The 13,890-nt window shown below is 39.7% G+C and overlaps 2 protein-coding genes across 2 annotated transcripts; both read right to left on the bottom strand.

Annotated features, from left to right (window-relative positions):
* Nucleotides 1–4,530: 4,530 nt before the first annotated feature.
* LOC137168182 (DELTA-sagatoxin-Srs1a-like) lies at nt 4,531–7,756 on the bottom strand. Its single transcript, XM_067570689.1, has 4 exons — nt 7,481–7,756; nt 6,624–6,678; nt 6,049–6,134; nt 4,531–5,309 (listed from the first exon to the last, which is right to left on the bottom strand). Exons 3-4 carry the CDS (start codon nt 6,120–6,122, stop codon nt 4,892–4,894), a joined length of 492 nt encoding a protein of 163 aa, XP_067426790.1. The 5' UTR covers nt 6,123–6,134; nt 6,624–6,678; nt 7,481–7,756; the 3' UTR covers nt 4,531–4,891.
* A 1,385-nt stretch (nt 7,757–9,141) lies between these two features.
* LOC137168245 (interferon a3-like) lies at nt 9,142–13,890 on the bottom strand. Its single transcript, XM_067570768.1, has 5 exons — nt 13,774–13,890; nt 10,605–10,679; nt 10,049–10,204; nt 9,824–9,901; nt 9,142–9,491 (listed from the first exon to the last, which is right to left on the bottom strand). The coding sequence occupies exons 1-5, from the start codon at nt 13,888–13,890 to the stop codon at nt 9,372–9,374; spliced, it is 546 nt and encodes a 181-aa protein (XP_067426869.1). The 3' UTR covers nt 9,142–9,371.

Genomic DNA, 13,890 nt, shown 5'->3' with positions numbered 1-13,890 from the left:
GATCTATGCATGACAGAGTCTCAGCGTGTTACCTCTGCTGCTGCTGCTCTCAGACAGACTCTCCACAATGTCGTTGCTCCCCACCTTCTCTTCATCCAAGGACTGCTTCACGAGATACATTCTGAAGTAAAGGGATATTGTATTGGTTGTGATACTGGAATATTGGCAGCTGTTGAGGGATATGCTGTACACACTGTAAGAAGATTCAGAGACAATGGAAAGAAAAAGATCAAGGAAAGAGAAAACACAGCAGCAAAGCTCCAGACAGCCCAGCTGGCCATGTTCCAAAGTCAGTCACAAGGAGAGATGACAATATACCAAGCACACAGTCACATCCATGACCGTGGCAGAGGGATCGACCAGCAGACAAAACCCGAAGAAAAAGGTGGAGACTGACGGTGTGCGGGGTCGGGGAAAGGTCAGGACCCAGAAAACCAGAAACATAGTGAGAACACAGACACTCACACAAACACAATAAGGTCAAGAAGCCTTTAAAACAGAAAAAAGAGGAGCTGATGATAACAACAACACAGACAAACCAAGACACAAAGCTGTGCACACTCACACTACAGACTTCAGCCCAGAAAGTTGACTTTTTGTTAACTCTGAAACAACAGAAGAATAATTATTGTAAGAGATGTGATTTGGCTCCAGCTCCAAAAAGTGAGCAGGAGAACACTGGTAACAATGGGAGCTAGTGGTGATACTGTCAGAGAATGGTTCACTGGTCCTTTACCAGTACAGACAAGGATGTGTTCGTGTTGTCCAGTAAACCTACATGGTGTGTAGTTTGGTCATAGTGCACAGATACGAGAGAGACAGTTAGCAAACTGACAGGTTTAGACCATGTTAAACAACTTGTGAAATATGATCCTGGAACAGTGAGATGAAACAGAAACACACAGGCAGTAGATAAAGTACAGTATTACATTTGTGGTTGACTTTGAGACTTTTGTTCCTGCTATAAAGCTGCTGAATTTACAAATCCTCCAAAACTGAGTGTTGGGTAAATTCATACTGTGAGAACAACGAGCATCGCAGTAAAGGAATCGTGCACAACACCGCTGTCTATAATCACAGGAGATGGAGATAGAGGAAAGACAAGGGTTAAAGCCACCAGAGTATCAGGCTTATGCAGTTAGGGTGTGGCACGCCACTGCACATGTGCTGATAGGACCTGCAACCATCAGGGTCCCTTCAGATAACCTCAGAACTGCCTGAATAAACACACACGCAGAAACAGGAAGTGCACTACATGAAGCAAGAGGATTTAACCTGCACCACACACAGCTCATATCAACAGAGATGGTTTAAAACAGCTGCAGAAAGTGACACACTGAGTATGAGCTGGTTGTACTGGAAAGAAGACGTGTGCTGGACTGGAAGAACCACAAGACCTCAAACATCACTTGTTCAAAACGCTCCACGTGTCTCTTTAGTAAAAGGATCAATGAGAAACCGGAAGGACTTCGGTCTGTGTTGAATCAGCACTCTGGTCAGGAACAGACAAGCCTTTAATTCATTACAACAGCAGATTGAAATCATACAGAACATCATGCAGTATGATATCTGTTGGTAAAAGAGGTTTACACTTACAACCAGAAGACAGAAACACAACAACCAGGGTTCAATTATCAGCTGATTCCCTGAGCTGACAGATAATCCTACAACTGTCTGATTAAACACCTGCAACCAGGTGAAACTGTAGCTCATGTAAAGATCAATATCCATAGCGACCAGAGACTACAGAGGGAACAACACCAGTTTCAACGGGGGGGGGGGCCTCAGAGACACATGACTGGTTAATGCAGAGCTGTTCGATGACGGATCAGCATCCACAGATCAAACTCTGGTGTAAAAACAGCAGGTTATGTTGTAGTAACACAACATGAGACACTCACACAAACAAACAAATGAACAAAGGTAAAAACAGCTGCTGTTTACACAGATATCAGGTTGCTTTGTGGGGCTGCAGGACTTTGGGACATTGTGGACAAACATCATAAACTGGTAGCAGATTTGTTACCTGAACAGCTGGCAATATACAAATGCAAGATGCACACAAAAAACAAAAACTCTGTCTCAACAGGAAATGTGAGAGCAGATGAAGCCGCAAAGCGTGCAGCATAACCACTTCCTGTTTACAGGTGCTGAGCACAGACGCAACTACACCTGGAACACCAACAGCTGATATTAAAGGTTTTCAGAGCAGAACAACACCAGAAGAAAACCAAGACGGTGTTTGATAGATCTGAATTATCTCTTTCCTTCTATGTTGGGAAGGGAAAGGGATAAGGACGGGAACGCTGACGGACACGAAATGTGTGTAATCTGTGCAGAACAGCAGGTGTTGATGAGAGAATAGTTCCCAGATTTGGAAATCCAAGAAGAATCAGTGGTGATAACAGCACATCTGTTGTTAGCAAAGCAAACACTTTACTATCTGAATGTTTGAGAATTGACCTAAAACAACACTCTGCCTCCCACAGAGTGGAGGGCAGCAGAGAAAACAGCACTCTCAAAAACAAAGTGACCAGCTGTTGAGCCGGACAAAGACTCCCAACAGTACATCAGACCCAGAAATAATGTCAGTCCTTCTGGCAGAGCAGTGATCACAGCTCCCTGCAACAGACGAATAACTGATGAAATGTTGCTCTTAGTTTAATCCTCACACAGGTGGTTCAGGTCTGTAGAGAGACCAGGAAACCTGCATGACCTCAGACCAGGGGACTGGGTGGAGATAAAGGACTTCAGGAGGAAACGTAGACTGTAAGACTGTATCTTGAAGACAGATTAATACAGACTCATGAAATATAAATAAATTTAACTGTACACAGCTTGTATACAATAAACCTCAAACACTCGTTTTAAAGGACTCACAGGAGTCATTTCAGTAACTGAGTTTAAAGTATTTTACTGTTTGGTCCACACGTCCCCACAGAGAACTGACTGAGTTACCAGAAGCTGCTAAATTCAAAGATGAATGGCAGATAAGAATCTCTCTGTTTGTTTGTTTGTTTGTTTTTTGGTCACAATAAATGCGATCTCTGCAGGGAACTGGGTTCCAGTTCTAGTGAAACTGGTGGTCAGAAGAAGACAGTGGAGTGCATTAATTGTGCATCATTTCAACTATAATGGAAAAGGTTCTATATGAAAATAAATGATGGAACATTTCATAATATTGAGGTGAGTTTTAATATCTTATTCAATTATTTCACTAAATAGTTTGTTCGTTTATGTATTTAAATCATTTTATTCATATTTCATGTTTTCTTTTATTTATTTAACATTGAGCACTTTCATAGTTTTGTTCTGTAGTTAAATTAGTTTAATTTAATTTAACATTTGACATTAATGTTCAATTTTGCATTTTGTCAAATTAACAAACACACTTCAGACCATTTTATTAATGTTCAGATTTTATTTATAGACCTGAGTGACTGAGAACAGATGTAGAGATATATAGATAGAAACATTTAACCAGTCAGTCAACCAGTCAGTCAACCAGTATTGAACCAGTCAGTTAACCAGTATTGAACCAGTCAGTTAACCAGTATTGAACCAGTCAGTCAACCAGTCAGTCAACCAGTATTGAACCAGTCAGTTAACCAGTATTGAACCAGTCAGTTAACCAGTATTGAACCAGTCAGTCAACCAGTCAGTCAACCAGTATTGAACCAGTCAGTTAACCAGTATTGAACCAGTCAGTTAACCAGTATTGAACCAGTCAGTCAACCAGTATTGAACCAGTCAGTTAACCAGTATTGAACCAGTCAGTCAACCAGTATTGAACCAGTCAGTTAACCAGTATTGAACCAGTCAGTTAACCAGTATTGAACTAGTCAGTTAACCAGTCAGTTAACCAGTATTGAACTAGTCAGTTAACCAGTATTGAACCAGTCAGTTAACCAGTCAGTTAACCAGTATTGAACCAGTCAGTTAACCAGTCAGTTAACCAGTATTGAACTAGTCAGTTAACCAGTATTGAACCAGTCAGTTAACCAGTCAGTTAACCAGTATTGAACTAGTCAGTTAACCAGTATTGAACCAGTCAGTTAACCAGTCAGTTAACCAGTATTTAACCAGTCAGTTAACCAGTATTGAACTAGTCAGTTAACCAGTATTGAACCAGTCAGTTAACCAGTATTGAACCAGTCACTGCAGCATGTTTTTAAGTTTTTAAATGAAAAATCAGTTCAGTACAAAATAAAATGTGTTTGATCAACATCTGAGTAGATTCATCTCTTTAACTTAAACTAAACTTTCTGTTTTACTGGGCCAACTGGGATTGACTGATTGACCCTATTGACTGATTGATTTATTGACTGATTGATTGATTGATCGAGTGCATGGAGAAAAAGGTGAAAATAAACTAGAAGATAAGTCTTGAGAGCAGAAAGAATCAGGCCCGACAGGTTTGCAGCAGGTAGGAAATGTTTCGGGGGAATTTTGGATGATTTCCAGTGAGTTATAATCCCAGTTACAGATTATATGTGTGTTAATGTTTTCAAATGATGAGAAACACCTGAGTTCTATGTTGCAGCCAAATTTATAATGTAAGAACATTTAAATACCCATTTAATGCACATTTTATCAAAAGTATAAAAAATAAACAAACATTACGTAACGTCACAGTTCATCATCTCAACAACGTTGCTGATTGTCTTCATGTTCTGTTCTCTGTGGTTTAAAATAACGTGCACTCTGACAGCTTTGGAACTAAATCAGGACACACTTTCTAAAACATTAAGTCTTTGTTTAACTGGTTATTTTACATTTAAAAGCCCCGTTATCCCAATTCAAAGGCAACTTTACATTCTTTTAGGGGCGTTTTACCCCGAGCCCCCGTTCATTTCCAACCCTGGTTGCTCAAAATTTCAGTTTTCTCACTTCACACTTTGCAAACTTGCACCTTGATGACAGGTTGGTAACTGTCTGACATGGTGGCTCTGATGGTAACACGATTACTTGTGTGAGTCAGACTGGGACCTTTAGCTTTACCTCTGACAAACCCTTTCTCTGCATTCTTATACATCTCCTTATACAGATCAGGATCGCATGTTTTGCCCATGTCAAAGACTCCCACTGCATACCAGTTAGAGTACAGGTTGAAATCATAAGGATTAGAGAACATGACAGCTATTTTTCCATCGTGTTGCTTTGTGGATCCATTCAGGAGATCGTAGGTGAAGACTCCAACAGATCCACAGGCTGTCTGAGGAGTCTTGATGAACAGAGCGCTGCCAGATTCAGCGGGGCCAAGCGTCGGTGGCAAAGGTGTTTCACAGAATCCACTGACGGTGTGCATACTGGTCACAGAAACAAGAGAAACATCTTAGTGACTAAAAGACAACAGATAGATTCATTTTTGAGTGTCCCGTACAGACAGCAGTCCAGGGTGTGAGGAACTAGAGGCGGAGGGAAACTGCTAGTTTAGCTCCATTAAAAGAGAAAAAATAAACCTTTAACCAGACCCAAAGCTGCCTTCTCTCAAATATGTTTTATTACAAGAATTCTTATATAATATAAAGTCAACATAAAATCACCAACATGGTGCAATTAGCTCCACACAGCCTCCTTCCCAAAACATTACACAACATCTCAGAGAGCATCGGTGGTCGAGCGAGCTAGAGAGTGAATGAAGAGAGGGAGTGGCGGTAGGGAAAACAAAGCCATGAATCAGAAAAATAAACATTATTTTCTGATTGTTTCACAGTGGTTACGTTCTAAAGCACAAATAAACAGGCTCACACCTCCACACAACCCTGCAGGAAGCTGCTGCATCGCTGGACGCAGCCTTAAGGATGACGGGTGGCAGATTAAATCATAATAGTTATGGACTATAGGGTGAGTTAAATGTGGGAACAACTTCTTCATTCCAGTTCAACAGAAAGAAAATTAAATAATAAGAAAGAAGGTGTGATTTATCCAATGTTGATATTGATTCTGATATCCCCAGGATTATTAGGAGAGGGTCTATGTCAATACATCACAGCTGTCTCCTTCTCATCTATTTCCAATAAATAACATAAGAAAAGACAGACTCACCGTGGGTTACACAGGGTGTACCCAGAGCACTTATTCTCAATCTCAATGCTGCACTGGCGATGTGTTGGTGGCATGATGGATTCAACCTGTACAGCAACACAGAACAAAATTCACATATCAGCAGACACCATGGGCCTGTTCATCATAGAATAGAATACAATAGAAAATATCTTTATTTCCCACCAGGGTGAAACGCTCTACACATGATTCTTACGACAGAGAAACAGCGAAGCAGTCAGTGTAACAAACACAGAGACATTATAACAGTTAAAGCTCATCAGTCACTCTGCAGGTCTTTGGGATGAAGCACTTCTTAAACACGTTTAGTTGTCAGAGTCGCTCTATAGCGCCTCCCAGAGCTCAAAGGCTCCAACTGTCTGAGCAGGAGCTCTCTGCCAGGATGCTCCTTTTCTTCCTCGTCCTTTCTGTGAAGAGTTGAATCAAGGACTTTTTGGGGGTTTGTCAACTATTCTGCAGCCATTAACATATTATTTAATATTCAGTAATCTGAACCGGATTTATATTAAAAATATAAAAAGCAAAATCAATTAAAAACATGATGAAAGTCGACTCACAGCAGTGATGAGATGAAGTCAGACGACGAGTCTCACAGTCCAAACTCAGAAACAGCTGTTTATGATAATGAGAGTGAAACATTTCAATATATGAAAAATAACAAAACATAAATACATAAAATCACTGTTATAAATAATAATAATAATAATAATAAATGTTTTTTATAAACTATCATGATCATGTCACATTTTCATTATTTGTAAACTGTAGACTTCAAGTCCCATCATAACGTTTTTATCTCTCTAACATGAACCACACATGTGCTTACAGATGTTGTGAAAATAACATTTTTGAACATTAACATTAACAAATATGAGCATTAGATTTTGAACAATCATCCGATAGCGGCGGATGTGTAGTGGTTATTGTTACTAAAACATACAGCAAAGTTTTCTCAAATATAAACACTCCTTAAGTATTTCATATCTCCTGCTGCTCAGATCACATATTCAGGGTGCAGCAGCAGGTTAAACATCGATCAACACTTAGAGCTTGTATAATCAGAGAGTTTCTCCGTGTAACGGATGTGGGCAGAGCACACTGGAGATTATGTTCTGTTAAAATACATACAAATACATTAATATGACATTACAGTATGTACTCAGCTCAGTGGAAACATTACTAGTCCAGAGAAAAACATTCAACCTAAATTATCATACTGCAAATGGTACTCAGTGAAGAAGTGAAATGAAAACATCTACAAAACTTATATTAACGGTCAAAACAACTAAAAACAGCTGAGTAACGTCACAGTATTAAGAGTAAATAATGTTCAGTAAAAGTTACAACAGAAACGCTTCAATTTACAAAGAAAACTATAAAAAAAAGTGCGTCAAGATTTCTCAACACAACTCACCACCAGGAATACAAAACACCACTGAGGAGGAGGAGGGTGTGTGTCTGTGTGTGTGTGTGTGTGTGTGTGTGTGTGTGTGTGTGTGTGTGTGTGTCTGTGTGTGTGTCTGTGTGTGTGTGTCTGTGTGTGTGTGTGTGTGTGTGTGTGTGTGTGTGTGTCTGTGTGTGTGTCTGTGTGTGTGTGTGTGTCTGTGTGTGTGTGTGTGTCTGTGTGTGTGTGTGTGTGTGTGTGTGTGTGTGTGTGTGTGTGTGTGTCTGTGTGTGTGTGTGTCTGTGTGTGTGTGTGTGTCTGTGTGTGTGTGTGTGTGGGGGTGGAGGGGGTGGGGTGTGTGAGTGTGTGTGTGTGTAAGTGTGTGTGTGTGTGTGTGTGTGTGTGGGGGGGGGGGGGGGGGTGGAGGGGGTGGGGTGTGTGTGTGTGTGTCTGTGTGTGTGTGTCTGTGTGTGTAAGTGTGTGGGGTGTGTGTGTGTCTGTGTGTGTGTGTGTGTGTGTGTGTGTGTGTCTGTGTGTGTGTGTGGGGGGTGTGTGTGTGTGACTTAAACCAGCTTAATGCAGTTCCTTTAATGCCAATTAAATGTTCCAGTCTCTGCAAAAGGATTTGATGGTCAATTGTGTCGAATGCAGCACTAAGATCTAACAGGACAAGTATAGAGACAAATCCTTTGTCTGATGCAGTTAGGAGGTCATTAGTGACTTTCACCAGTGCTGTCTCTGTGCTATGATGCCTCTAAATCCTGACTGAAAATCCTCAAATAAACTATTGTTATGTAGAAAGTCACATAACTGATTAGAGACTGCTTTCTCAAGGATCTTAGAGAGAAATGGAAGGTTAGATATAGGTCTATAATTGGCTAAAACACCTGAATCAAGAGTAGGCTTCTTAAGAAGAGGTTTAATTACAGCTACTTTAAAGGACTGTGGTACATAGCCTGTTACTAAAGACAGATTGATTATATCTAGTAAAGAAGTGCTCACTAAGGGTAAGACTTCCTTAAGCAGCCTAGTTGGGATGGGATCTAAGAGACAGGTTGATGGTTTAGCTGAACAAATCATTGAAGTTAGTTCAGACAAGTCGACTGGAGAAAAACAGTCCAAATATATGTCAGGATTTACAGCCGTTACCAAGGTTCCTGTGTTTGGGGAGAGAACGGTGCCTGTTGAGGGCAGGAGATGGTTAATTTTGTCTCTAATAGTTAGAATTTTATCATTAAAGAAGCTCATAAAGTCGTTACTACTGAGAGCTATAGGAATACATGGATCAGTAGAGTTATGACTCTTTGTCAGCCAAAGTGCTGAAAAGGAACCTAGGGCTGTTTTTATTCTCTTCTATTAATGCTGAGTAATAGGCGGCTCTGGCATTACAGAGGGCCTTCCTATATGTTTTAAGACTAACTTGCCAGACTAAGCGAGATTCTTCTACTTTGGTGGAACGCCAAATCCTTTCCAATTTTCATGATGTTTGCTTTAATTTGCGGGTTTGGGAGTTATACCATGGAGCTAACCTCTTATGTTTTATTATCTGTTAGTGTTATTCATAATGAGCCTGCAGCACTATCAACAAGATTATCAGTTTGAGAGGAACTAAAGTTAACATAAGAGTCCTCTGTAGTATTGAGACATGAATACGCATCACCCGACTGCTGCAACGTGCTTTGATCACTAAACATTAAAAACATATTAAACAGAGCTGCAAAAAACGTCTTTATTGTGTCAGTTTGTAAAATGTTTCCAGTTTTATGTTTTCAAGTAAAATCATACAAAATGTCTTTAAATACAAAACTGTCAGAAGACAATAAATAGTAAATAAATAGTAAATAAAGTAAATAAATAAACAAATAAATAAATAAAATATCAGTGTTCTCACAGAGAAACATGATGAACATGAAACAGACAGTTAGTGTGGAGACGCTGCAGAGCGCCTCCTGCTGGTGATGATGGAGACCAGCATCTCCAACTGGTCCAGGTGCCGTTTAGTTTCCATCCTGATCAGCTCCCAGTACGCAGTACCGCCCCCCTGTATGCAGTACACAGTACTACAGTTAGTACACTCAGTACACACAATACTACAGTTAGTACACACAGTACTACAGTCAGTACACACAATACTACAGTTAGTACACTCAGTACACACAATACTACAGTTAGTACACACAGTACTACAGTCAGTACACACAATACTACAGTTAGTACACACAGTACTACAGTCAGTACACACAGTACGACAGTCAGTACACACAGTACTACAGTCAGTACACACAGTACGACAGTCAGTACACTCAGTACTACAGTCAGTACACTCAGTACTACAGTCAGTACACACAGTACTACATCAGGACTTGTACTTACCGTATGGTGCAGAGCGCTTTTTTCCAGTCTCTTGTAGTATTTTCTCAGCAGGACTTTAACTGGTTTTTCAATCGAAACCTGAAAACAAAAACAGTTCCGAGTTTAATTCTGCAGTAAAACCTGAAGCTGAAACTCTGACAGTCTCACTTAAAGCTTCAGGTGAAGTCAAACTGCTGACAGGAGTTAAAGTGTTTAAAGTATTTTTGTAAGTATTTGAGTACTCACGCATTTGTTGAGCTCCTCGTTCTGTCTGTCGATGGTGATCAGGAAGTTGGTCTCCTCGTTGGTATTCCAGGCAGCGGAGGAGCGGTTGCCGTGGTGATAGAGATCAGAAATAAGCTTCAGACTGTCTCTGATGAACAACAGCTGGGACTCCAACACCTGGACAGAGACAGACAGCTGTGAATCCTGGCTCTCTGATTGGCTGACAGAGCAGAGTGTCATCAGCGTAACAGTTTGTTTGTTTACTACAAATTTCACATGAAACAATAAGGACATATTTATGAACACAAGTCCGTCTTTTTTTGAATCTTGGTTCCAAAACCACATTATTCTGGTGGATCAGGTGTTTAATAACTGTGACATCGAGGGATTATGTAAAGGTTTCTGGTATTTGTGCTATTTATGCAACAACCGGAGGTTAATCATCAAACTGTGAGATGAATATTTTCATATTTTATATATTATGTTGTGGAAGAAGAACTTGTGATTGTTTAGATGTTTGTATGTTAATGTGTGAATAGTAACATACAGGTGAAGCAGTCAGTGTGTGTGACAGTACCTGTGTGTTCCTCATGCTTTGGTAGAGATCGTATGGAAAGGGAACTGGACTCTCCTCCTCAGTCAGCGGATCGCCCTGAAACATCAGCACAGTGACTCAGCTGTGTGTTAAACACAAACACCAATAAATATACAACGATTTTATGTGTTAGTGAATCTTTACTGATTTAATTAAAACAAAAGCTTCCTAGCACTAAAGATGAAAACACAACTAACAACACAACTAACAACACACTAACAACACAACTAACAACACACTAACAACACAACTAACAACACAACTAACAACACACTAACAACACACTAACAACATACTAACAACACAACTAACAACACAACTAACAACACACTAACAACACACTAACAACACACAAACAACACACTAACAACGCAACTAACAACACAACTAACAACACAACTAACAACACACTAACAACACAACTAACAACACACTGACAACACACTAACAACACAACTAACAACACACTAACAACACACTAACAACACAACTAACAACACACTAACAACACAACTAACAACACAACTAACAACACACTAACAACACAACTAACAACACAACTAACAACACACTGACAACACACTAACAACACAACTAACAACACACTGACAACACACTAACAACACAACTAACAACACACTAACAACACACTAACAACACAACTAACAACACAACTAACAACACAACTAACAACACACTGACAACACACTGACAACACACTGACAACACACTAACAACACACTAACAACACAACTAACAACACACTAACAACACAACTAACAACACAACTAACAACACACTAACAACACAACTAACAACACAACTAACAACACACTAACAACACACTAACAACACAACTAACAACACAACTAACAACACACTAACAACACAACTAACAACACACTAACAACACAACTAACAACACACTAACAACGCACTAACAACGCACTAACAACACAACTAACTACACACTAACAACACACTAACAACACACTAACAACACACTAACAACACAACTAACTACACACTAACAACACACTAACAACACACTAACAACACACTAACAACACAACTAACAACACACTAACAACACACTAACAACACAACTAACAACACACTAACAACACACTAACAACACAACTAACAACACACTAACAACACAACTAACAACACACTAACAACACAACTAACAACACACTAACAACACAACTAACAACACAACTAACAACACACTAACAACACACTAACAACACACTAACAACACACTAACAACACAACTAACAACACAACTAACAACACACTAACAACACACTAACAACACAACTAACAACACACTAACAACACACTAACAACACACTAACAACACACTAACAACACACTAACAACACAACTAACAACACACTAACAACACACTAACAACACAACTAACAACACACTAACAACACAACTAACAACACACTAACAACACACTAACAACACAACTAACAACACAACTAACAACACACTAACAACACAACTAACAACACAACTAACAACACACTAACAACACACTAACAACACAACTAACAACACACTAACAACACACTAACAACACAACTAACAACACAACTAACAACACAACTAACAACACACTAACAACACACTAACAACACAACTAACAACACACTAACAACACACTAACAACACAACTAACAACACACTAACAACACACTAACAACACACTAACAACACAACTAACAACACACTAACAACACACTAACAACACAACTAACAACACAACTAACAACACAACTAACAACACACTAACAACACACTAACAACACAACTAACAACACACTAACAACACACTAACAACACAACTAACAACACAACTAACAACACACTAACAACACACTAACAACACAACTAACAACACACTAACAACACAACTAACAACACCACTAACAACACACTAACAACACAACTAACAACACAACTAACAACACACTAACAACACAACTAACAACACAACTAACAACACACTAACAACACAACTAACAACACAACTAACAACACACTAACAACACACTAACAACACAACTAACAACACAACTAACAACACACTAACAACACAACTAACAACACAACTAACAACACACTAACAACACAACTAACAACACACTAACAACACACTAACAACACAACTAACAACACAACTAACAACACAACTAACAACACACTAACAACACACTAACAACACAACTAACAACACACTAACAACACACTAACAACACACTAACAACACACTAACAACACACTAACAACACACTAACAACACAACTAACAACACACTAACAACACACTAACAACACAACTAACAACACACTAACAACACACTAACAACACACTAACAACACACTAACAACGCAACTAACAACACACTAACAACACACTAACAACACACTAACAACACAACTAACAACACACTAACAACACAACTAACAACACAACTAACAACACAACTAACAACACACTAACAACACAACTAACAACACACTAACAACACACTAACAACACACTAACAACACAACTAACAACACACTAACAACACACTAACAACACAACTAACAACACACTAACAACACACTAACAACACACTAACAACACAACTAACAACACACTAACAACACACTAACAACACAACTAACAACACACTAACAACACACTAACAACACACTAACAACACAACTAACTAAACAGTAAGACTGACTTTAGCAAAACAGACAAAACCAATGTTAGCTCATACAACAAGACCAGGACCTCTAACTCTTCCTCCAGGACCTTTAAATCTTCCTCCAGGACCTCTAACTCTTCCTCCAGGACCTTTAAATCTTCCTCCAGGACCTCTAACCCTTCCTCCAGGACCTCTAACCCTTCCTCCAGGACCTCTAACCCTTCCTCCAGGACCTCTAACCCTTCCTCCAGGACCTTTAAAACTTCCTTCAGGACCTCTAACCCTTCCTCCAGGACCTCTAACCCTTCCTCCAGGACCTTTCAAACCTCCTCCAGGACCTCTAACCCTTCCTCCAGGACCTCTAAAACTTCCTCCAGGACCTCTAACTCTTTCTCCAGGACCCTTGAAACTCCTCCAGGACCTGGTGTCAGTACTCACCATGAGCTTCAGGTGAGTCAGACATTCGTTGTTCAAATGACTAAACTGTTGATCGAGCCAATCACAGCAGAGAGCCGGCGTCAGGGCGCTGCAGAGGACGAAGAACACGAACAACAT

The sequence above is a fragment of the Thunnus thynnus genome, chromosome 17 (assembly GCF_963924715.1).
Source record: "Thunnus thynnus chromosome 17, fThuThy2.1, whole genome shotgun sequence".
Lineage (NCBI taxonomy): Eukaryota > Metazoa > Chordata > Actinopteri > Scombriformes > Scombridae > Thunnus > Thunnus thynnus.
Note: the sequence above shows the minus strand (reverse complement) of the source record. Positions and strands in the feature narration are given on the sequence as shown.